This window comes from Stegostoma tigrinum, chromosome 10 (genome assembly GCF_030684315.1).
Source record: "Stegostoma tigrinum isolate sSteTig4 chromosome 10, sSteTig4.hap1, whole genome shotgun sequence".
NCBI classification, from domain to species: domain Eukaryota; kingdom Metazoa; phylum Chordata; class Chondrichthyes; order Orectolobiformes; family Stegostomatidae; genus Stegostoma; species Stegostoma tigrinum.
Window position 1 is genome coordinate 30,902,890 of NC_081363.1, and position 22,325 is coordinate 30,925,214.

Here is a 22,325-nt window from a genome sequence, read left to right on the forward strand (position 1 = left end):
TGGAGTAGACTACTGAGCAATACCAGTTATTGCTTAATGATTCTTAAATGTTAGCAAATGTAAACCTTAGTTATTTTGACATGGTTACTAACAAAAATAGTCAATTTTGTAATTGCTTCAATTTTTGCATGATTTAAGAATTTTTAGCAGCCAACTAAAATAGTTTCAAATGAGTATTTTACACACTATTCTATGATATTAGCTCAGCATTAAGTTATCATTTCTCATATTAAATGTGATGCAATTTGACTGCAGTTATTTCCAGACTCAATCATATAAGTCAATGAAGTGCATACTTCACCTAAGGTGCAATCAAACATTCTTGGATGAACGTAAATTATATCGATTAAATTCTCAGGGAAAAAAATTACAGCCAAGTCTTGTTAAGTAATGTAGTGATGCACACAACAGATGACATTTATTTTTTGCAGAATTCCTATGGATCATAAATACATTTATTTCATAAGCTTTTTACATCTGAGAGGGTTTTCTACGTACCAACTTAGTTTCAATATAAGTCTTTTAAATGTAGACAATTTACATAATACTTAACTACGACTAAATGTTAAATTCAGCACACCTGAATGTTAAGAAGAAACTGACAAATGATGCAAAAATAAATATACCCACTGCCATATTTTAAATAGGCTTACGGTTGTTTACAAGATAGTACAATGTTACTTTGAAAGAGAAAAGAACTAATCCCTAGAAATATAAAACGTATTTGAAAGAACATGCCTAAATAGATATTTCATGAACCATGTGTAAAGTTAGGGACAAATGGTATCTGTCAAATTCGTTCATCTTCCCCTTCAGAAAGGAATATACAGATGTTCATATTGTTTTCCCTCCTGTTGTCACATCTGAGATGGCTTTGAAGCACTGCTGTTGTGTACCCTAGAAGAAACCTTGCCATTAGCAATCAATTTTACTTTTCGTGAATACAAATGTTTGACTGATTAATTTTCGTTAAATCATTAAAAGAAATGAAGAACATGTATCATGAATATTCATGGTTACATTTTGATTAAACAAATTCATTTTAACAAGTGTTTGAACTAATTTTGTAACAATTGGTATTATTTTTCTTGTTATACTAAAATGTATTGTGGGATTAAATTTAAAAATGCGTTTTATTTCAGTTGCATCATGTTAAGTATCCAAAAATTATGACGGTACATTATAGAAAAACAAACATTGCAAACAAACTTCGACAAAGATTTGAAAACTTTCATCTTAATGATGTCTGAGAATTTCAGTTTGTATGTACTGCATTATAATTGAATTCATTATGCTTGAACTAAATGTGCTGACTATGCAAATAAAACCATTGAACTTAGCCGAATTAGCCGAAGAAGCTGAATTAAATCACCATTCATGTTTTACATAATCTGCGCGACAGTATTTTATACAATGATACATGAATTAGACTTTGCCTAGTATATTCTTCACTAATTCTATTATTTTAAACTAGGTGATAATCACTATTGAAACATGAATATGATTGCAATAATGACTTACAATTATATGTATGTATTCTATTTAAATTATTATTTCATTTTGAACTTGGCACGGGACTTACACAGTTAATGGTAAGACCATGGGGAATGCTTTAGAACAGAGAGACCTAGCGGTTCAGGTACATAATTCTTTGAAAGTTGTGTCACAGGTATTAAGAATGGTAAAGAGGGCAATTGGCATCTTGCCTTCATTGCTCAGAGTTTACGAGTTGCAATATTGGTGACAGCACTTTTGGAGGACAGCGTAAAGTTTTGTTTGCCCTGTTATAGGAAGGATATTATTAAATTCGAGAAGTGCAGCAAAGATTTACAAGGATGTTACTGGGACTGGAGGCCTTAAGTTACAAGGAGAGGTTGGATAAGCTGGGACTTTTTTTCTACTGGAGCATAGGAGATTGAGGAATGACTTTATCAAGTCATGAGAGGCACAGAGAAGGTGAATAGCATAGGTCTTTTCCCTAGGGTTGGGGAGTTCAAAACTGGAGGGCATAATTTTAAGGTGAGAGGAGAAAGATTTACAAGGGACCTGAGGGGCAATATTTTTACACAGAGGGTGGTTATTTTGTGGAATGAAGTGCCAGAAGAAGTGGTAGATGCAGGTACAGTCACAATATTTAAAGAAATTTGGACAGGTACATGAATAGACATGTTTGGAAGGATATGGACCAAATGCAGGCAAGTGGGACAAGTTTAGTATAGGATGCTTAGATGAGTTAGACTGAAGAGTCAGTTTCTCTGCTGTATGAGTTGATGCCTCTAAAAAAGTTCTAAATATATTTTTCTACATTCCTCAAATGGAGTGCTTAAAGCAAAAAGCTACTTCTTGAATGCAAGCTCCAAGAGGAACCATTTTATTTTTAAAATGTACTGATATATAATCTTGGAGCAGGAAGGCTGACGTTTTGGGCCTAGACCATTGTGACAGTGTCTACATTCAGAACACAAAGGGTTTAGACCCAAAACGTCAGCCTTCCTGCTCCTCTAATGCTGCTTGGCCTGCTGTGTTCATCCAGCTCTGCACCTTGTTATCTCAGATTCTCCAGCATCTGCAGTTTCTACTATCTCTGATATATAATCTTTACTGGATGTTATGTACCAAGCAGCTATGAATATTAATGGCTTTTCGATTTGGAGAATGAATTTCTGTATTCTTCCATAATGATGCTACTAACTTTGAGAATAAAACATTCTTTTTTAGACTTCAAAGAAACACTATTTAAATAAAAATGTTCAACATTTCTTGTCATTTAAGAACTGATTGCTTCTCAGACATTTGTTGATGTCTTTTGTAAATGTCTTTCTAAGATGCACTATATGGCAATGAAGTTACATTTTGAATGCATTTATGTTTAACTTTTCAATATGTATCCAATTATGGTTTGACAGAATAAAGCTTCAGTCAGTTAAGATGGCTGTGATGGATCGGCCAATGTCCATTTACAGAACAGAAATTGGATACTGGAAAAATTAAGTTCCATCCTGCAAAGTGTATTAATTAAGAAGTAACTCAAATATAAAATTCAAACAAAAATTAACCACGTACCTGCTATCTTGATCTTGGATTTGCATTAAAGTTCGCATATTACGTGAACTGACCCTCTGCTGCTGTATATAGGCAGGTTGATAGGTTGCACCACTTCTCATCTGTTTACAAATAATGTCTGGTTGGAAGGTGCGAGTATTTGGCAGGTTCCCTCCCAAATGCTTGGGCTTTTTATCTGCAACATTGTTTACATATTTGTAAAAAACTTGACATCTGTTTTAATGTGAATTACTTGCACACAGATTTCTATATTTTGCATATAAAAATTGTCTATTCCAATATTTTTTACACAAAGCACATTTTATATATATTTGTTCTGATGTTTACTACCATTACAGTTGCCATTTTTCCTCACCAATGATTCCACAGTGTACAGTTTCAGAGATTCAGAAATATAGCTTCAAGTTCCTCAGAATAAATATCACCAACTATTTGTCCTGGTCCATTCACATCGACACTACAGTCAAGAAAGCACAACAATGCCTCTACTTCCTCAGAGGGCTAAGGAAATTCAGCATGTCCACAATGTCTCTTCCCAATTTTCATAGATACGCCATAGAAACCACTCCATCCAGATGCATCATAGCTTGGTATAGCAACTGCTCTGCCCAAGACAGCAAGAAATTACAGAGTTGTGAATGCAGCTCAGTCCATCATAAAAATGAGTCTTCCTTCCATTGGCCAGTCTATACTTTGTGCTGCCTCGGGAATGCAGCCAACACAATCAAAGATACCTACTATTCCGGTTGTACACTTTTTCTTCAAGTAGAAGATACAGAAGTTTAAAGACATGTACCAATAGATTTAAGAACAGCTTCTTCCTTGCTGTTATCAGACTTATGAACGGATCAGTCATATATTAGAGCTGATCTTTCTCTGCACCTTATCTGCATTCAGTTCTATTATCCTGATGTACTGATGTAAGCATTGATTTGCCTGGATAGCACACAAAATAATACTTTTCACTGTATATGTGAGAATAATCAAATCAAATCAAATTGATTGCTATTTTCTGCAGTTTGTTACTGAAAAATTGAGTGAAGCATTTTTCTTGTCCAGCAAATTTGATTGGAAATTTTCTAATTTTCTAGCTCAACATCAAGCCCCCAAATTTCCCAAATGAGATCAATTTGTCTGCCAAGTCCTAGGCACTTTATAAATATGTATGCAGATTGAAATTCAGCAAATAACTAAATGGTCCCTATTGCTTTGGGATGTCATATTATATTGAAGACACTATGCATTTGCCCATTTAAGCACACAATGCACTTGGGTTAAATTAAAATGAGAAATGTAAATAACGAAGTTGTTGGCAGAATTCAGATCAGCTTGGTAGGCAGTAGGTGAAATTTTCCCAGAAAATACAATGAAAACAGAAAATTTAAGAGAAAGAAATCTGATTTTTGGCATAAGGTTATAACAGCCAAAGGAGAATCTCACCAGTGAATGGCAGATGACCTATTTGCATGTATTATCATCTTATTATTACTTAATCTGACTTGTTTTACATGTAGATTGCAATTGTCTCAAGCAGTGAAATGAAACAGCATCTATTTCTGAAAGTTGTGATGGTTACATAGTAGGTCATCAGCGTCTTCTCCAGCATTTCCTAACAAAGAGGCATGCTGCACAGGCCACAAATAGCTGCACCTCCATGTACAGATTTTGACATTGGCAAAGTACCAACCTTGCCTCACCATTGCACATTTCAGACTCATATACAATAGCTCACTGCTTCAATATTCCACACTGGAGCACACTGACAACATATTTTACAGTGTTACTCCCAGGTACAAACACCAACTTAATGTATTGGAACAGGATGCCTCTTCAGTTATTTTCTTAGTGTTCATTCAATTTGTGTCTACTGGAATGTCCACAGCATCTCTGCCTTGCGTTTTTGCACATCGCTCCACCACCCTCTTTATCCTACTGTGGGCCAATTTTTCCTAGATTATGAGAAGGGATTCAGTAATATGAATGGGGCTGGCACAGCTGTTACTGGTGGATCAGATGGAGGAAAGGTAGTGAGATATCCTGAGTGATTGAGTAGGAAGTGCAGAGGCATGCTCAGGTCATAATCTGAGGGTTTGGGTGGGTGACAGTGAGTGAGTTGCATGCAACAGTGGGAGTGCTAGACAATGAGTCTCAGTGGGAGTTGTGTACAGCCATACAGTTATGATTTAGTGAGCCTAAGTCAGCAAAGAAAAGATCACCTTTTAGGGACGCAGAAGTCATTAATCTTCATGTGCTGCCGGGCTCCCCTGCACGGCAGAGATTACACTAATTTGAGTGGTTGGTTACCTCAAATGAGGCTGGCAGCACCTGGTGCGATGGTGGTCTCTGCTGGTTCTGAAGAAAAAGGACAGCCGTCCTGTCCATGACCCTGTTTGTCAAAGCTTCCAAATCCCAGTCAGCAAATTGTCAGGTTGACAATTTTCCTCCATTGGCTATCTCTGGTGTAAAATGAGAAGTTCAATTCCTTGCTAGCAGTGTTTGAACTGGTGCATAGCTGGGCTTCAAATACGGCACTGGTAGATAGATCCTCAGAAGGTTCTGGTTGTAGTGAGAATGTCCACTATCGGTGAGCCAAAGATAGCAAATGGTGCATATTTAATGAGGTGAGTATCATAAAACCTGACTGAGCTCACGGGAAGAAACATTCTGTGAAGCTCCCCAAAACCTGAAGCAGGTAAATTTTGGGAAAATTAAGCCTAGTGTCTTTGAGTCTAAAGAGTGTTCAAGTTTGAGTAGATTAATCTGGGGATGCCGATAACACCTTTTCCAAAGTCTTCATACAAAAGAGCAGTGTGGAGCTGAAGGAACATAGTAGGCCAGGCAGTGTCAGAGGAGCAGGAAAACTGATGTTTTGGGCCTAGACCCTTCAAAAAAAACATTTTTCTGAAGAAGGGTCTAGACCCGAAACGTCAGCTTTCCTGCTCCTATGATGCTGCTTGGCCTGCTGTGTTCATCCAGCTCTACACCTTGTTATCTCAGATTCTTCAGCATCTGCAATTCCTACTATTTATGATTGGTGAGTGCAGGTAGGGCATGGTGGGGATTGGTCAGTGAGGTGGGAGGACTGGATAGGTGGCAGAGAAGATGGACAGTCTGAGGAAGGATCAGTGGACCTGAAACAATAACTCTGTTTTCTCCTTCACAGCTGCTGCCAGACCTGCTGAGCTTTTCGAGCAACTTTGTCTTTGTTCGTGAGGAGATGGACAGGTTGTGTCAGGTCAAGGAGGTGGGGATGTCTGGGGGGGGTTGGTCATGGGTACCTTGGCATCTGCAGTTCTTACTATCTCATACAAAACGGCAGTCTTTCCATACAATGTCTTAGCGCATTTCAAAATGCAATATAAGATGTACAGCCTAGAAATTCCACTGGCATCAGGTCATTACAAATAGGTAGGGACATTAAACATAAAGAAGGACCTATTTACACTATGTATATGGAATAAACATATGGTTAACATTGAGCTGAGGAATTCCTTTGTCTGTCTGCTTGCCTATCTCATCAGTCCTCCCCCATCAAAGGCACACTTTCTTTCCAATGAGAGTTCACTTGATTGCCCCTGCTGCTCTGTCATCATTGACACTTGCTGGTGGAAATCTTGAAACTTCCTTGCTTGAAACTTGCCATAATGCAACAACGCATAGTACACAGTGATCAGAGATAATGCGAACTGCAGATGCTGGAGAATCCGATATAACAAAGTGGATGAGCAGGCCAAGCAGCATCTCAGGAGCACAGAAGCTGACGTTTCGGGCCTAGACCCTTCATCGGAAAAGGAGGATGGGGAAAAGATTCTGAAATAAATAGGGAGGGGGGGAGGCGGACCGAAGATGGATAGAGGAGAAGATAGGTGGAGAGGAGAGTAAGGGTGGGGAGTAGGGAGGGAATAGGTCAGTCTGGGGAGGACGGACAGGTCAAGGGGGCAAGATAAGGTTAGTAGGTAGGAAATGGAGGTGCGGCTTGAGGTGGGAGGAGGGAATAGGTGAGAGGAAGAACAGGTTAGGCAGGTGGAGATGAGCTGGGCTGGTTTTGGGATGCAGTGTGGGGAGGGGAGATTTTGAAATCCTTCCTTCCACTGAAGTATCATTTAGGTCACAAACTGCCTGAAACCCCAGCAAATTGAAAGACTGTATGATCGAATGCAAATAGGTAGAACTCAATATAACCATGATGCTTTGAGCATCCTTCTCGTTTCCTCCCCATTGGTCTTGTTCATTCACTCATGCTGTTAAAACCTAATCTTGATAGATAATGTTAAATTCCACCATTGACCCTACCCAAGAGAAAGTACTAGAGCTATTGCATAGAAGGTTAAAAGCAACAAATATAGGGGAGAGATAAGTGAACTTGAAACATAGGAACACAGGCCAGAATGTTGGATGAGGGGTACAGTTTGACTTCCTCTTCCTCTTCACTTTATCCATTCCTTGTATTTGTGTATTCCATGCTATCAGTGAATCATAAAATCAGACAATGATTCCAGCATTAAAGGAAGCCATTCAGAACTGTTTACTTGGATTCTTTGTAAGAGCTATTCAGCTCAGCACATTCCCATAATTTTTGCCCAGAGTCCTCCAATATTTTTTTCTTTTTGGGCAATTATCCAATTACATTATAAAGGCAACAACTGAACCTCTCTCCACCACATTGTCAGGCAACACATTCCAGATCCTAACCATTCACTGCAGAAAAATGGTTCTCCTTGTGTCATATTGTCATTGTTCAGCCATTTACTCTGATTCTAGATCCTTCCATCAGTGGCAACATTTTGCTTATCTGCTCTATCCAAAATTTCTATCAAAACCCTTCTCAACCTTGCCTAAAGAGAATGGTCCCAGCTTCATTAATATATGTACATAACTAAAGTCTTTCATCGCCACGGCCATTCTTATAAATATTTCCTGTGCACTGAAATACCCACTTCTTTAAGCGTAACAACCAAAATTGGGCAGAAAATTCCAACTGAAGTGAAAATAGTCTTCTCTGATTTACAGCGTCCCCCATTCTCTTGGTCTTTATTTGGAAAAATTGAATGCGGCTAAAGCAGAAACTCAAACTTCATACATGTTATGCAATCTGCACTGGACAGCCTTCAGTTAAAAAGTATAAGTATAAGATAACTTCATGGAACACCGACAGAGGCAATTTCTGATCGAATAGCAAATTCAGATTATTTCACCACCTGGAATTGAGGTTAGAATGGTTTGGAACTAAAACAACTGTCCAACTATTAGGTTTAAATTAATATGTATTGTCTTTACATGGTTATCTGCTTTCAAAACCTTCAGAAGCTTCTAAACTCGTTACAAAACTAATCAGATTGTATATAGTTAACTCTTCAATCCATGGTCTCCCCATACTACTGGTTCTACAGGTAATATGGAAGACAGAGTTGGCTTGAATTGCAAGGCTTTGTAGCCTATAGTGTTGGGATGCACTTAAAGTAGTGTGTTTAATCATCATCCCTACAGATTGTGACACTCATGCCAGCAAGATGACCAGTACCTCCTGAAGCACAGGCCATCATTATTTTCATCTTGCCTGTGTTAATGTTTCAAATGCCGTATCAATTGCATTTGTAAATGTTTCAGCTCTAGTTGTGATTAAGATCATATTGTATTAACTAGGGAAAGGTTAGGGCATGTATGTAAGGAGAAATAGGGGTACTGTGGTAGCGTCCCTACCCTGGACTGAAATGCCTGGGTTGAAGTCCAACCTGCAATGAAAGTAGATCACAACAATGTCCAGACAAGTTGAAAATAATTTAAGAACCTGTTTCCAGCTGGATATGGTCGGACTATAGAACAGAAACATAGTCACAACTTACACTGTCTTGGGTGTGGTGAATAAACTTATAGTGGAAGACACACAAGCTTGCTACCTCTGACAGCTGTTTGTTCGCTAACTAGGCCAGTTATGTGTTTAATCAGCTTTATGAACTTAGTTCAGCCATGAGGTTGAGTGCAGTAGCAAATTAAAAGTTTGAGCATAGCCAATTGCTTCATTATTGTTCTAAAGCTATTTCAGATGCATCAGGAGGCGAATAAAGAATCGATGTTTTAATAACAACCTCCATATATAATTTTAAAAAATCACACATTCCTTAACAGAATTTAAGTCAAAACTGAATAGGCACTAAACAAAGGATAATTAAGAAGAGTAAGTAAAATTTGGTTAGAGTTGAGCTGTTTTTTTAAAAGGAGGATTTAATGGAGCAGAAGAATTGGAAAGCTTAATATCTTTCCATTGAATCAAAGTATTGATTCTTGAATACTATCTCATTAACAATGATAAAACAAAATAACGGTGTTAATTTCAATATCAATATCAGTCACTTTGGTGTGATTAGGTAGAACAAATAAACAAATGAATTTATTGGAAGCGAAACATAACATATGCAAGTTGTTATCCAAAACAAGAAAATCACATTATAGGTGCTTACTTCTGACTGGCTCTTGTGGTATTGAGTCCCCAGAGCAGTGTGGGAGATTGAATTCTGGTCCTGAAAAAGGCTGCAATTCTTTAGGAAAACTATTGGCTGTCCTCAATGTATTGGGCCTTGTTAGCAATGGCATTACTGCAGCTAGGCCTGTTTCGACAGAACTTGAAGGCATTGCCTATTGATCAAAATAAGCAAATAATCAATACTGGTTAAATATTGAAATCAATATTTGCAGTGCCATTAAGTAACTGAAAATAAAACAATAGCAATCATGTCAAATGTGTCTGAGTGGATGGAAAGGTGGCTTAGTCCTCAACCAAAGCCTTGCTTGTGTGCAAAACAACCTGCCTGTATAGGATGCTCGGTGGATGGATACAATGTTCTGTTTCATAATGTCTATCAGCAGAGGGCTGTTGTGTTGCAGTGGTACTGTCCTTGCCTCTGAGTCAAGAGGCCCAGGTTCAAGTCTCACCTGTTCCAGTGGTGAATCTCTGAACAGGTCAATTAGAAAATCTTGGCAGGAAAGAAACTTAAACAATAAGTGAACAATCTAGGCCTCTTGGTGGAGACCTGCACCTACAAACCACTCAATAAGAGCAGTCTAGGGAGATGTTTAGACTTAAATTAGTTTAAAAGCACTCAGTAAACTCTGAATATTTATCAAATAATTTATTTTTTCAGATAAAAAAGAAATTTTAAATGAGGGATACTGTGATTTCAATTTATATGTGTTTGACAAGAGACACTGAAAAGTGCAATCTGGATTTTATGTGGTACAGATTATTGAGAGAAGATAAACAAAGTACGGTATGGGTATGGTATGTGGGACTACCCCTGTGCTAAATGGGACAGAATTCAAATGAATCTAGCAATTCAAAATTAGGCATCAATGAGATGCACCTGCAGAAGTATATTCCAACACATGCCAGGCATTTCCCACACAATTATCTTCATCAAGCTGGGAGAATAATCCTGGTTCAATGAAGAATGTAGGAGGGGATGTCAGGACCAGCACCATGTATACCTAAAAATGAAGCATCAATCTGGTGAAATTACAACACAGGAGTTCTTTCATGTAAAACAGTGGAAGCAACATGCAAAACTCAGCGATCCTACCACCAAGGGATCAGATCTAAGATCTGCAGTTCTGCCACATCCAGTCATGAATGGTGGTGCATAATTAAACAACTAACAGGAGGTAAAGGGTCCCAAACAGTCCCATCCTTAATGATGGAGCCGCCCAGCATATCAGTGCAAAACACAAGGCTGAAATATTTGCATTCATCGTCAGCCAGAAATGCTAAGTGCATGATCCTCCTCCTGAGGTCCCCAGCATCACAGTCTTCAACTAATTTGAGTCAATACATGTTACATCAACAAACAGCTGAAGATACTTGACACTGAAAGGTTATGGGGTCTGATAATATTCTGGCAGTAATATTGAAGATTTGTATTCCATAATTAGTCCCACCAATTCCAAGCTGTTCCACGCAAGTACACACTATTATTGAGCAGATAGTGTGGAAAATTACCCAGTTATGTTCTATCCACAAGAATAGGGCAAATCCAACCTAACAATTACTGTCCCATCAGTCTGCTCTCAATCATCAATAAAGTGATAGAAGTGGTCGTCAGCAGTGTAATCAAGATGCTTAACTGTATATGCCATGGCTACTCAGCTCCTGGCCTCATTACAGCCTGATTCAAAGTTGGGCAAAACAGCTGAAGTGCAGCAGTGAGGTAAAAGTGACAGGCCTCGGCATTAAGGGCAGCACAGTGGCTCAGTGGTTAGCACTGCTGCCTCGCAGTACCAGGGACCCAGGTCTGATTCCAGCCTTGGGCGACTGTCTGTGTGGAGTTTGCACATTCTCCCCGCGTCTGTGTGGGTTTCCTCCGGGTGCTCCGGTTTCCTCCTACAGTCCAAAGATGTGCAGGGTAGGTGGGTCGGCCATGCTAAATTGCCCGTAGTGTTCAGGAGTGTGTGGGTTATAGGTGGGATGGGTCTGGGTGGTATGCTTCAAGGTCGGTGTGGACTTGTTGGCCCAAAGGACCTGTTTCTACACTGTAGGTAATCTAAAATCTAAATCTTAAGGCAGCATTTGACTGAGATGGTATCAATGAGGCTTAGCAAAAATAGGGCAATTGAGAATTAGGGGAAAAACTCTACATTGGTTGGAGACATACTTCCCACAAACAGAAGATGGCTCTGGTTGTTGGTAATCAATCTCCTCAGTCCGAGAGAATGCCTACAGTGTGGAAACTGGCCATTCGGCCCAACAAGTCCACATTGACTCTCAGAGCATCCTATCCAAACCCATTCCCCTATTACCCACCTAATCTACCGATCCCTGAACACTACAGGCAACTTAGCATGGCCAATCCACCTAGCCTGCACATCTTTGGGCTGTGGGAGGAATCCGGAGCACCTGGACGAAACCCAAACAGAAACGGGAGAATGTGTAAACTCCACTCAGTCAGTCACCTGAGGGTGGAATCGAACACTCACTATCCTGACTTGAAACTGTATTGCTACTCCTTCACCGTGGCTGGGTCAAAATCCTGGAACTCCTGTCCTAACAACAACAAGCATACTCAAAGGATTGCAGTGGCTTAAAATGACAGATCACAACCAGAGGCGATTCGGGATAGGTAAAAAATTCTGCTCTAGCTACCGCTACCGACATCCCACAAATTGATTGTGTCCCGAGAGCTTTAACCTGGGTGTCTAGATTACTATTCCAATGAAATCACCATTATATCACCACCTCCCCTGAAATCCTTATCGACAATTCCTTTGCTTTTGTTTGAAAAAAGTGAATTCTTATGGTATTGTCCTATTGGTCAAAACGATGATCAGATTTCCCTTCAAATGTAAAGAACCCCCTAATAGGATTGTTATTTAATCCCAAACCAGTGACCATGATGAAACACACTACATGGCAAAACCATCCCTTTGTCAATTAGGTCTATTGTTTAGCTCGTATTGTTAAAAATGCCGCAGGATGTCTGCTACCAATGAAACCACCAAAATTCTTACATTATGCTCACACAATAGAAATTCAGCTTTTTGTTTCTCATCCATAGTGACTGGTACGCTGTCCAATATCTGAAGATTTGTTAATCGAAACACTAGGAATGGACGATACAACATTTTACGAGAGACCTGTAAAAAAAAATTACAAGGTAATCTCAAAATAAAGCATCACTTGATTATCATTTTAATTGTTTTGACATTGTAGTTATTCAGGTAAGATTGATATAAATCAAACACACTCAGAATTTCACACATTTTATTAATTTTAGAACTGCCTATATTTTAGAGTCTCCATATAAAAATTGCTGCTCTTGGTAACTTGTAAACCCATTCAACGTTGATCCAAACCTTTACAACCACAAACTGATTTATTTTTAAGAAAGGTAACCTGAATTCGTCAGATAGTTAAATGTCAATTTGAGATGTATACAACATAGAAATACCAAGCTCGGTTCCCCACCCACCCCACTGCTCCCACCACCCCGCCACCACTCCCCCCCACTACCACCACCAGGTGAACAAGTGCGCAGGAAGTGTGACCAGCTGCAGCTACTGGCTAACTGAAATTCAGAGCTGGAGCTGTGGGTGAAATCACTGTGGAGCATCGACAGTTCTTGGCGTGTTGCAGATAGCATGTTCAGTGAGGTAGTCACACAGCAAGTGAAGATTGAACAGCAAAAATGGGCATGGGTGACCCCCAGGCAAAATACAGGTAGCCAGGTACTACAAGAGTTCCCTGTGGCCAGCCTCCTTCTAACAGATATACTGTTCTGGATACTGTTGGCGGAGATGACTGTTTTGGGGAAAGTAGTGGCAGCTAACTTCATGGCATAATTAGCTGGTCTTCTGCACAAGATGGGAGGAAGACTAATGGCAGGGCTGAAGTTGTAGAGAATTCATCCGTAAGGGGAACAAATACATGTTTCTGTGGCTGTGAAAGAGACTCCAGAATGGTCTGCTACTTCCCTGGGTGGATTAGCCATAGGAAACATGGGATTACAGGGATGGAGTGTGTCTGGGTGAGATGCCCTTTGGAGGGTTGATCTGGACTCAATGGGCCGAATGGCTAGCTTCCACACGGTAGGCATTCTATGATTTTATGAATGTTGACTGGACAGATGGTGCAGGATGGAGGACTTTAGATTTCTGGAACATTAGGACTGTTTTTGGGGCTGATGAAACCTGGTTGCACCTGAACTGAAATGGGATCAGCATCCTTGTGTGTGGCTGGGGTGGTAGGGCTTTTTGGAAGGGTTTAACTTTTTTTTTGGTGGGGTGATCTTGAGTTCAGCAAAAGGAGATGCATGGCCAAAACTGGAAGTGACAGCCAAGGAGTCAAGGAGGCGTAAAAATTATAGCCCCATTAAAGTATAAGGGAATTTGGCAAGGTTGGATGTTTTTATTTTAACACAAGAAGTCTGATGAATAAGCAAATGAGTTGAGGGCACAAATTCAGACTTGGGGGTATGATGCAATTGCTATCACTGAGACATGGCTGACAATGGGACATCATTGGCAGCTTAATATTCCAGGACACAGGGAAGGAGGAAAAAGAAGAGGTGTTGTCACAGTATTAATCAGGAAATCAATTATAGCAGTAAGGAAGGATGATACTTTAGGAGACACCTCAAAATAAAGCTGTATGGGTAGAAATTAAAAGCGTATTGCTGGGGGCACACTGCTGGCCTCCCAACAATCTGAGAGAAACAGATGAGTAGATATGTAAACAAGTATGAGACATTTACACTGAAAGCATTCTACAATTTCAATCAAAAGAATTTTGTTTGAGCAATTAATTGATAAATCATAATTTAAGTACAACATACAAAATTATAATACTTACAGGATTTCCAACAACTGACAGCTCTGTCAAATTTGGAAGTGAATCAAGTTTTTCCAGTTCACCTATATCCTGTGAAAAGAAGTAGTTTACTATCATATCTATAATGACAGTATCTCAAATCTTGATTGTCAGAACAATTAGATAGGTTCCTCACATTTCCATTATATAGATTTGTAAAATACGCATGTTTATATGCACCTACTTTTCCACAAGATTGCTCAGCACATATTGTGTTATTTCTCTTATGGCTCTTTGGTTTTTACATTGTACACTTTTTGAATTTCATGCTTTAAAATGTTTGAAATTTTGTTATATACAAATATAATGTTCATAAAATTTCCCATGCTTTCAGAAAAAAATATAAATTTTGAATAATATACATTTTGAATGCAAAAGCAAACTACCACAAATACTAGAAATCTGAAATGCTGGAAATACTCAGCAGATCAAGGCCATCAGTGGAGATAAAGACAAAGTTGAAACTTTGAAAAGGAAAGTAGTTAGCTACTGGAGAAAGTTTGTGAGAGTGAATAACTTAGAGTTGAGGAATGGTCCATGTGTCACAAAGAATAGTCATATTGAAACATGAAAGAGGTGTGGGTGGGGAGCAGGGGGAGAGGAGTAGATGCGTTTGATGGTGACATCATGCTGGAAGAGGCAGTGACGGCAGAAGTTGAATGTGGTTATTGGTGGTGTCAAAAGGAATTTAAAACAAATTTAAAATAAATTACAAGGATATGAACACAGTGATGGCTAAAGTGAAATGGAAAAATAGGTTAGATTATAAGATACTGGAGAAGCAGTGGGAGAAATTTAGGAGTAGTTGTTTGATCAGACAGAACTTTATTTTGCTCTTTAAAAATATACTTGGTCAAAGCTTTTTATCTTGCAGTCAACAGGTCAATCACAAGAATATCATAAAAGGTAAAACCAAGACTTATATTGTGTGAGAAGAGAGTGCTCATTGGGTGGCAAGTGGACTCTGATTGGTAGAGGTCTTTCCATGGAGAATGCAGCAGTTAATTACTGACTGACTATTAATTACCAGGCTTTTTTTTTCTATGCTTTTTTTTCTCTATGTTCTGCCTATTACGCAAATCAGAAATGTGTTTATTAAATTCAATGCCAGTGCGATGCCAGGTAAGCAGGCCTTGTATCTCAAAGACTGGCAGATCGTATCTCTTCGGCTGCTTGCAACAAACAAGGCACTGACAAAACACAAGCAGACAAAACTTGAAAACATGCAACATGTGATGCAATTCTACAGCTGGATAATATTTGCTAGGTTATTTCAAGCATACGAGTAATTATACTTACAACCAATTCAGAATTGTCAGTTAGGCCCAACATAACTGGAAGCTACAGTTACTAATATGAAGGACCTGGTTCTTTACAGAAAGAAAGATCTTAACCATACACCACATCTGTTTCAATTCATCAAAATAGTTGGCAGCCATTTGCTGGTTCAATTCTCAAGACAATGCCCTGACCAGTCAGAGTAAACAAACAGGAAGCTTGAAGAACACTGCTGGAAGGCAGCATCTGGAGGAAAGGAGCAGTCAATGTTTCGGGTAATACCCTTCTTCAAGACTTCAGGAATACCCAAAACGTTGACTGCTCCTTTCCTCCAGATGCAGCCTGGCCTGCTGTGTTCTTCCAGGCTCCTGTTTGTCTACCTTGGATTCCAGCACCTGCAGTTTTTTTTTGTCTCCATCAGAGTTAACCTGCCTGGTTTGAAATCTAAACAAAGCCTAGCAGTTAATAGTTAATCATCATTAGCTGCTGCATTCTCCATGAGAGAGTCCACTTGCGAACCAATCAGCATTTTTCTTTCAAGCAGCATAAATTTTATTTTTCCTTTTTATTTGCATCTTTGTGAATTAGAACATAGAACATAGAACAGTACAGCACAGAACAGGCCCTTCAGCCCACAATGTTGTGCCGACCATTGATCCTCATGTATGCACCCTCAAATTTCTGTGACCATATACATGTCCAGCAGTCTCTTAAATGACCCCAATAACCTTGCTTTCACAACTGCTGCTGGCAACGCATTCCATGCTCTCACAACTCTCTGCGTAAAGAACCTGCCTCTGACATCCCCTCTATACTTTCCACCAACCAGCTTAAAACTATGACCCCTCATGCTAGCCATTTCTGCCCTGGGAAATAGTCTCTGGCTATCAACTCTATCTATGCCTCTCATTATCTTGTATACCTCAATTAGGTCCCCTCTCCTCCTCCTTTTCTCCAATGAAAAGAGACCGAGCTCAGTCAACCTCTCTTCATAAGATAAGCCCTCCAGTCCAGGCAGGATCCTGGTAAACCTCCTCTGAACCCTCTCCAAAGCATCCACATCTTTCCTATAATAGGGCGCCCAGAACTGGATGCAGTATTCCAAGTGCGGTCTAACCAAAGTTTTATAGAGCTGCAACAAGATCTCACAACTCTTAAACTCAATCCCCCTGTTGATGAAAGCCAAAACACCATATGCTTTCTTAACAACCCTGTCCACTTGGGTGGCCATTTTAAGGGATCTATGTATCTGCACACCAATTGTTTTGATAAATGCAAGACAAAAGCTTTGACAAATTGCATCTTCTTTTAATAACACAAAAGATATATTCATAAAGACTTGGAGTCATACAGCACGGAAACAGACTCCAGTCTAACTAGTCCAGGCCAACCATAATCCAAAAGTAAACTCGTCCCACCTACCTGCTCTTAGCCCATATCCCTCCAAATATTTCTTATTCATGTGCTTATTGAAATGTCTTTTAAATGTTGGAACTGTACCCGAATCCACTACTTCACCTGGAAGTTCAATCCACACACAAACCACTCTGTGTAAATAGTTGCCCCTCATGTCTTTTTAAAATTTTTCTCCTATCACCTTAAAAATATGGCCCCTAGTCTTGAAATCCCCACCCAACGGAAAAGCTACCTGCCATTCACCTTATCTATACCCCTCATGGTTGTATAGGCCTCTATAAGGTTACCCCTCAGCCTCCTACATTCCAGTGAAAAAAAAGTCCCAGCCTACCTAACCTCTCCTTATAACTCAAACGCTTCATTGCTGGCAACAGCCTGGTAAATCTTTTCTGAATCCTGTCCAGCTTATTAATATCATTCCTATAACTGGGCGACCAGAACTGTGCGCAGCACTCCAGAAAGGCCTCATCAATGTCCTGTACAAACTCTACATGACATCCCAACTCAAAGGTTTGAGGGTGCTAAACGCCTTCTTAACCACTCTGTCTACATGCAATGCAAACTTCAAAAGAATTATGTAGCTGAACCCCTAGGGCTCTGTTCTATAACACTACCCAAAGCCCTAATTTTAAATGTATACGTTCTGCCTTTTTTGTTTTAATAAACTACAATGCCTCGCATTTAAATCCAAATCAAACTCAGTCTGCCACTCCACAGCCCATCTACCCAATTAATAAAGATCTCTTTGTCATTTTAGGTAACTTTTTTCACTGTCCACTATATCACCAATTTTGGTGTCATCCGCAAACTTACTAACAATGCCTTCTATATTCTCATCTAAATCATCAATATAAATGACAAACAAAATGGACTCAGCACCGATCCCCATGGAACACCACTGGTAATAGGCCTCCAGTCCGAAAAATGACCCTCCATCACCTCACACCGTCTCCCGCCATTAAGCCAATTTTGTATCCAACTGGCAAGCTCACCCTGAATCCCATGCGATCTAACTTTATAAATTTGTTCAGCATGTGGAAACTTATCTAAGGCTTTACTAAAGCCCAAGTAAATAATGTTTACTGCTCTGCCCTCACCAATCTTCTTGGTTACTTCCTCACAAAACCATGCTGACTATCCCTAATCATTCCTTGCCTCTCCAAATGCATAAAAATCCTATCTTTCAGAATCATCTCCAAAAACTTAGCAACCATCAAAGTCAAACTCACAGGTCTACAGTTCCCAGCCTCTTTCTTATATCCCTTCTTAAACAAAGGCACATTAGCCACACATCAGTCATCTGGCACCTCACCTGAAGTTATGGATGATACAAATATTTCTGTAAGTGTCCCCATAATTTCCTCCCTAACATCCCTCAAAGTCCTGGGATACACTAGATCAGGTCCTGGAGATTTATCCAAAAACATCAATATTTATTTCCCTGAGTTCTCTAGTCTCCTTATCTTTCTCCACTATAAAAATAGAACTGACATAAAATATTCATTTAATATCTCTCCCATCTTCTGAGGTTCAGCACAAAGTCAACTTCTTTGGGATGTGCTCAACTCTCTCTCTGGTTGCTGTCTTGCTCTTAATGTACTTGCAGAATCTCTTTGGATTATTCTTAACCTTATCTGCCAAGTCTGTCTCGTATTATCTCTTTGCCTTCCTGATCTCCCTCTTAAAAATGCCCCTGCATTCTTTATACTATTCAAGAGATTCATTTGAATTCAGTTGTTTATATGTAATATATGATCTAATAGGAACTTAATGAATCTGAACTCTTGAAGTCACACTTTTAAAAGCCTCCCACTTATCAGTCATCTCTTTATCTGCAAACAGTCTATGCCATTCAACTTTTGAAAGTTCTTGTCTCTTACCATTAACATTTGCCTTACTCCAATTAAAAGCTTTAACTTTTATGGACGGCTTATCCTTTTCCATAACTACTTTAAAACGAACAGAATTATGATCAACTAGACCCAAATGTACCCCTACTATCACTTCAGTCACATGCCCAGCTTCATTACCCAACAGAAGGTCAAGTTTTGCTTCTTCTCTAGCAGGAACATTTACGTATTGATAAAGAAATTTTTCTTGAACAATTTTAATAAATTCTTCACCATCCAAACCTTTACATTTATGGGAGTTCCAAACAATGTTTGGACAATTAAAATCACCCACTACTACAACCTTATTATTCTTATATATATCTGAGATCTCTCTACATATCTGTTCCTCAATTTCCCTCTTACTATTGGGGGTGGGGGCTATAATACAATCCCATCAAAGTAGACATTCCTTTCTTATTAAAAACCAAGAGAACTGTGGATGCTGTTTCTTTCTTACTTCTAATTTCAACAAACATATTTTCACTGGATGATTCTTTAGAAATATCTTCTCTAGTTACAACAGTAATGTTTTCGTTCATCAAAAACACCACCTCCCCTTCTGTGTTGCCTCTTTTTCTCATCGTCTGATAGCATCTGAAACCCAGAACATTGAGCTGCCAGTTCTGTCCATCCCTCAGCCAAATTTCTGTAATAGAAATCCCATGTTCCCAAACATGCCCTGTGTTTATCAACCTTATTTGAAAGACCTGTTGCTTTGAAACAAAAGCAGTTTAATATTTCAGAATTACTTATTCTTTGACTTGCCGTTGTCTGTCTTTTCTAATTTACTCAGCGATTTAGGATCCCTCCATTCCCCGTCCCTAATAGTCTATACTCTCTCCTAATAGACCCAGCAAATCTCCTCCCTGCTTTCCAGTTCAGGTGAAACCCATCCTTTTTGAACAGAGGAGACAGCAATAATCCAAGAAACTAAATCCATGAACATTACACAACCTCTTCAGCCATTGATTTATCCCCATCATCCTTTTATTCCTTCCCTCATTTGAGCTTGGCACCAGGAGTAAACCAGACATTATTACTTTTGAGAGAGATAATGGGAACTGCAGATGCTGGAGAATCCAAGATAACAAAGTGTGGAGCTGGATGAACACAGCAGGCCAAGCAGCATCTCAAGAGAACAAAAGCTGACGTTTCGGGCCTAGACCCTCTCTCTGATGAAGGGTCTAGGCCCAAAACGTCAGCTTTTGTTCTCCTGAGATGCTGCTTGGCCTGCTGTGTTCATCCAGCTCCACACTTTGTTATCTATTATTACTTTTGAGGTTGTTTGTTAATCTTCTACTTAACCACTTATATCCATGCTGCAAAACCTTAATCTTTTCCCTAACGATGTCATTCGTACCAACGTGTCCAACAACTTCCAGCTTCTCATTCTCCCCTTTAACAATACGCTTCAAATGTTTTGAAACATCCTTAATCCTGGCACCAGGAAAGCAAAAAACTATCCTAGATTCACAGGAGAGTCCCATACAACAAATATTCTTTTAAATTTTGTCAAACCCCGCCTAATATGATTCATTCGTAGTGTCCGAGATCTGACAGTTTATTTCATTTTCTTCTAAGAGACTGTCCCTTTTGAAAATACTCAAAACTGAATATCTGTTTGAGACAGAAACAGCCACAGAACATCCATCTTCCTGATTTATCCTGCCATGTAATCACTTCTCTAAATCTACTAGCCATTTAATTCTGTGTCTCTTGTATGCCCTCAATGACATCAAGCCTAAAAAGAATCAGCTTTCAATAGCACCTTGTATGTAAAATAAATTGCCTCCACTTACCCAAAGAATTACTACTAAGCATGCAAAATTAACAGATCAAACATTATAAATCTTAAACAAAATCAATCATTTAGCACAAGTAGTCCAACAGGGAACTTTAAATCCTCTGATTTAAAAAAAATCTGAGGATGAATGCATCATGAGGATATGCATAGAATCCCTACAATGGCTTGGCACAAGTTATTGGCAGTTTGACTCACTGAGTCTACAACGATCTTCCAAACAGCTTCTCACCCAAACCCAGCATGCTACCCTATGCCCAAAATCCTGAATTTACCATGGCTAATCCACTTAACTTGCACATTTTTGGACTATGGAAGAAAACCGGAAATCTGGCAGAAACCCAGGCATACATGGGGAGAAGGAGAAACTCTACACGGTCATCTAACACTGAAATCAAATCCAGGTCCTTGGTGCTGAGAGGCAGCACTGTCTGACCGCTAAGGCCCATTATGGATAACTAAGGAATTTAAGGATTGTATCAAATTGAAGGAGATGATGTACAGTGCTGGAAAGATTAGTAGTAGCTTAGTAGCATGGAAAATTTTAGAAAACAGCAAAGGATGGTTTTAAAATGTAATACAAAAAGGAGGAATTAAGAAGTACAAGAGAATGCTAGTTATAAACATGAAAGCACACATGTAAACACTGGCAAAAACAGTCTTTGTAAGATGCCAAATAAAAGCTTACTGCACAAGATAAGAGCTCATGGTACTGGGAATTATATGCTAGCATGGATATAAGATTGTGTAACTAACAGGAAACAGACAACCAGGATAAATGGGAGATAACAAAGTGTGGAGCTGGATGAACACAGCAGGCCAAGCAGCATCTTACAAGCACAAAAGCTGATGTTTCGGGCCTAGACCCTTCATCAGAAAAGGGGATGAGGAGAGGATTCTGAAATAAATAGGGAGAGAGGGGGAGGTGGACCGAAGATGGACAGAGGAGAAGATATGGGCCTCCTGCAGTGCCACAACGATGCCACCCGAAGGTTGCCTTTTTCGGATGAGTGTGTCGGTGGAGAGGGACTGGTCGGGTCTGCGGGACAGGAAGAAGCGGAGGGCCTTGAGGCCTTCTGCATGGGGAATGCAGGTGTATAGGGACTGGACATTCATGAGGTGTTGGGGACAGGGAATTGGAAGTTCTGGAGGAGGTGGAGGGCATGCGTGGTATCACGGACATAGGTGGGGAGTTCCTGGACCATGGGGGAGAAGATGGAGTCCAGATAGGTGGAGATGAATTCGGTGGGGCAGGAGCAGGTGGAAACAATGGGTCGACCAGGGCAGGCGGGTTTGTGGATTTTGGGAAGGAGATAGAAGCAGACGGTGCTGGGTTGGGGAACAATGAGGTTGGAGGCTGTGGGTGGGAGGTCACCTGAGGTGATGAGGTTGTGGATGGTTGAGGAGATGACGGTTTGGTGTTCAGGGGCGGGGTCATGATCCAGGGGGCAGTAGGAGGTGGTGTCGGAGACTTGGCATCTGGCCTCGGTGATGTAGAGGTCAGTGCGCCATACTACAACTG

At 39.8% G+C, this 22,325-nt stretch overlaps 1 protein-coding gene across 1 annotated transcript in view; it reads right to left on the bottom strand.

The window, feature by feature from the left end:
- Positions 1 to 380: 380 nt before the first annotated feature.
- lrrc9 (leucine rich repeat containing 9) overlaps positions 381 to 22,325 on the bottom strand; it is a 187,430-nt gene continuing 165,485 nt past the window's right edge. Inside the window, exons 29-33 of the mRNA XM_048538501.2 lie at positions 14,399 to 14,467; positions 12,559 to 12,684; positions 9,522 to 9,696; positions 3,064 to 3,238; positions 381 to 897 (exon numbers count right to left, since the gene is read on the bottom strand). Coding sequence (XP_048394458.1) covers positions 858 to 897; positions 3,064 to 3,238; positions 9,522 to 9,696; positions 12,559 to 12,684; positions 14,399 to 14,467 — 585 coding nt within the window. The 3' untranslated portion in view covers positions 381 to 857. The remainder of the gene's footprint in view (positions 898 to 3,063; positions 3,239 to 9,521; positions 9,697 to 12,558; positions 12,685 to 14,398; positions 14,468 to 22,325) is intronic.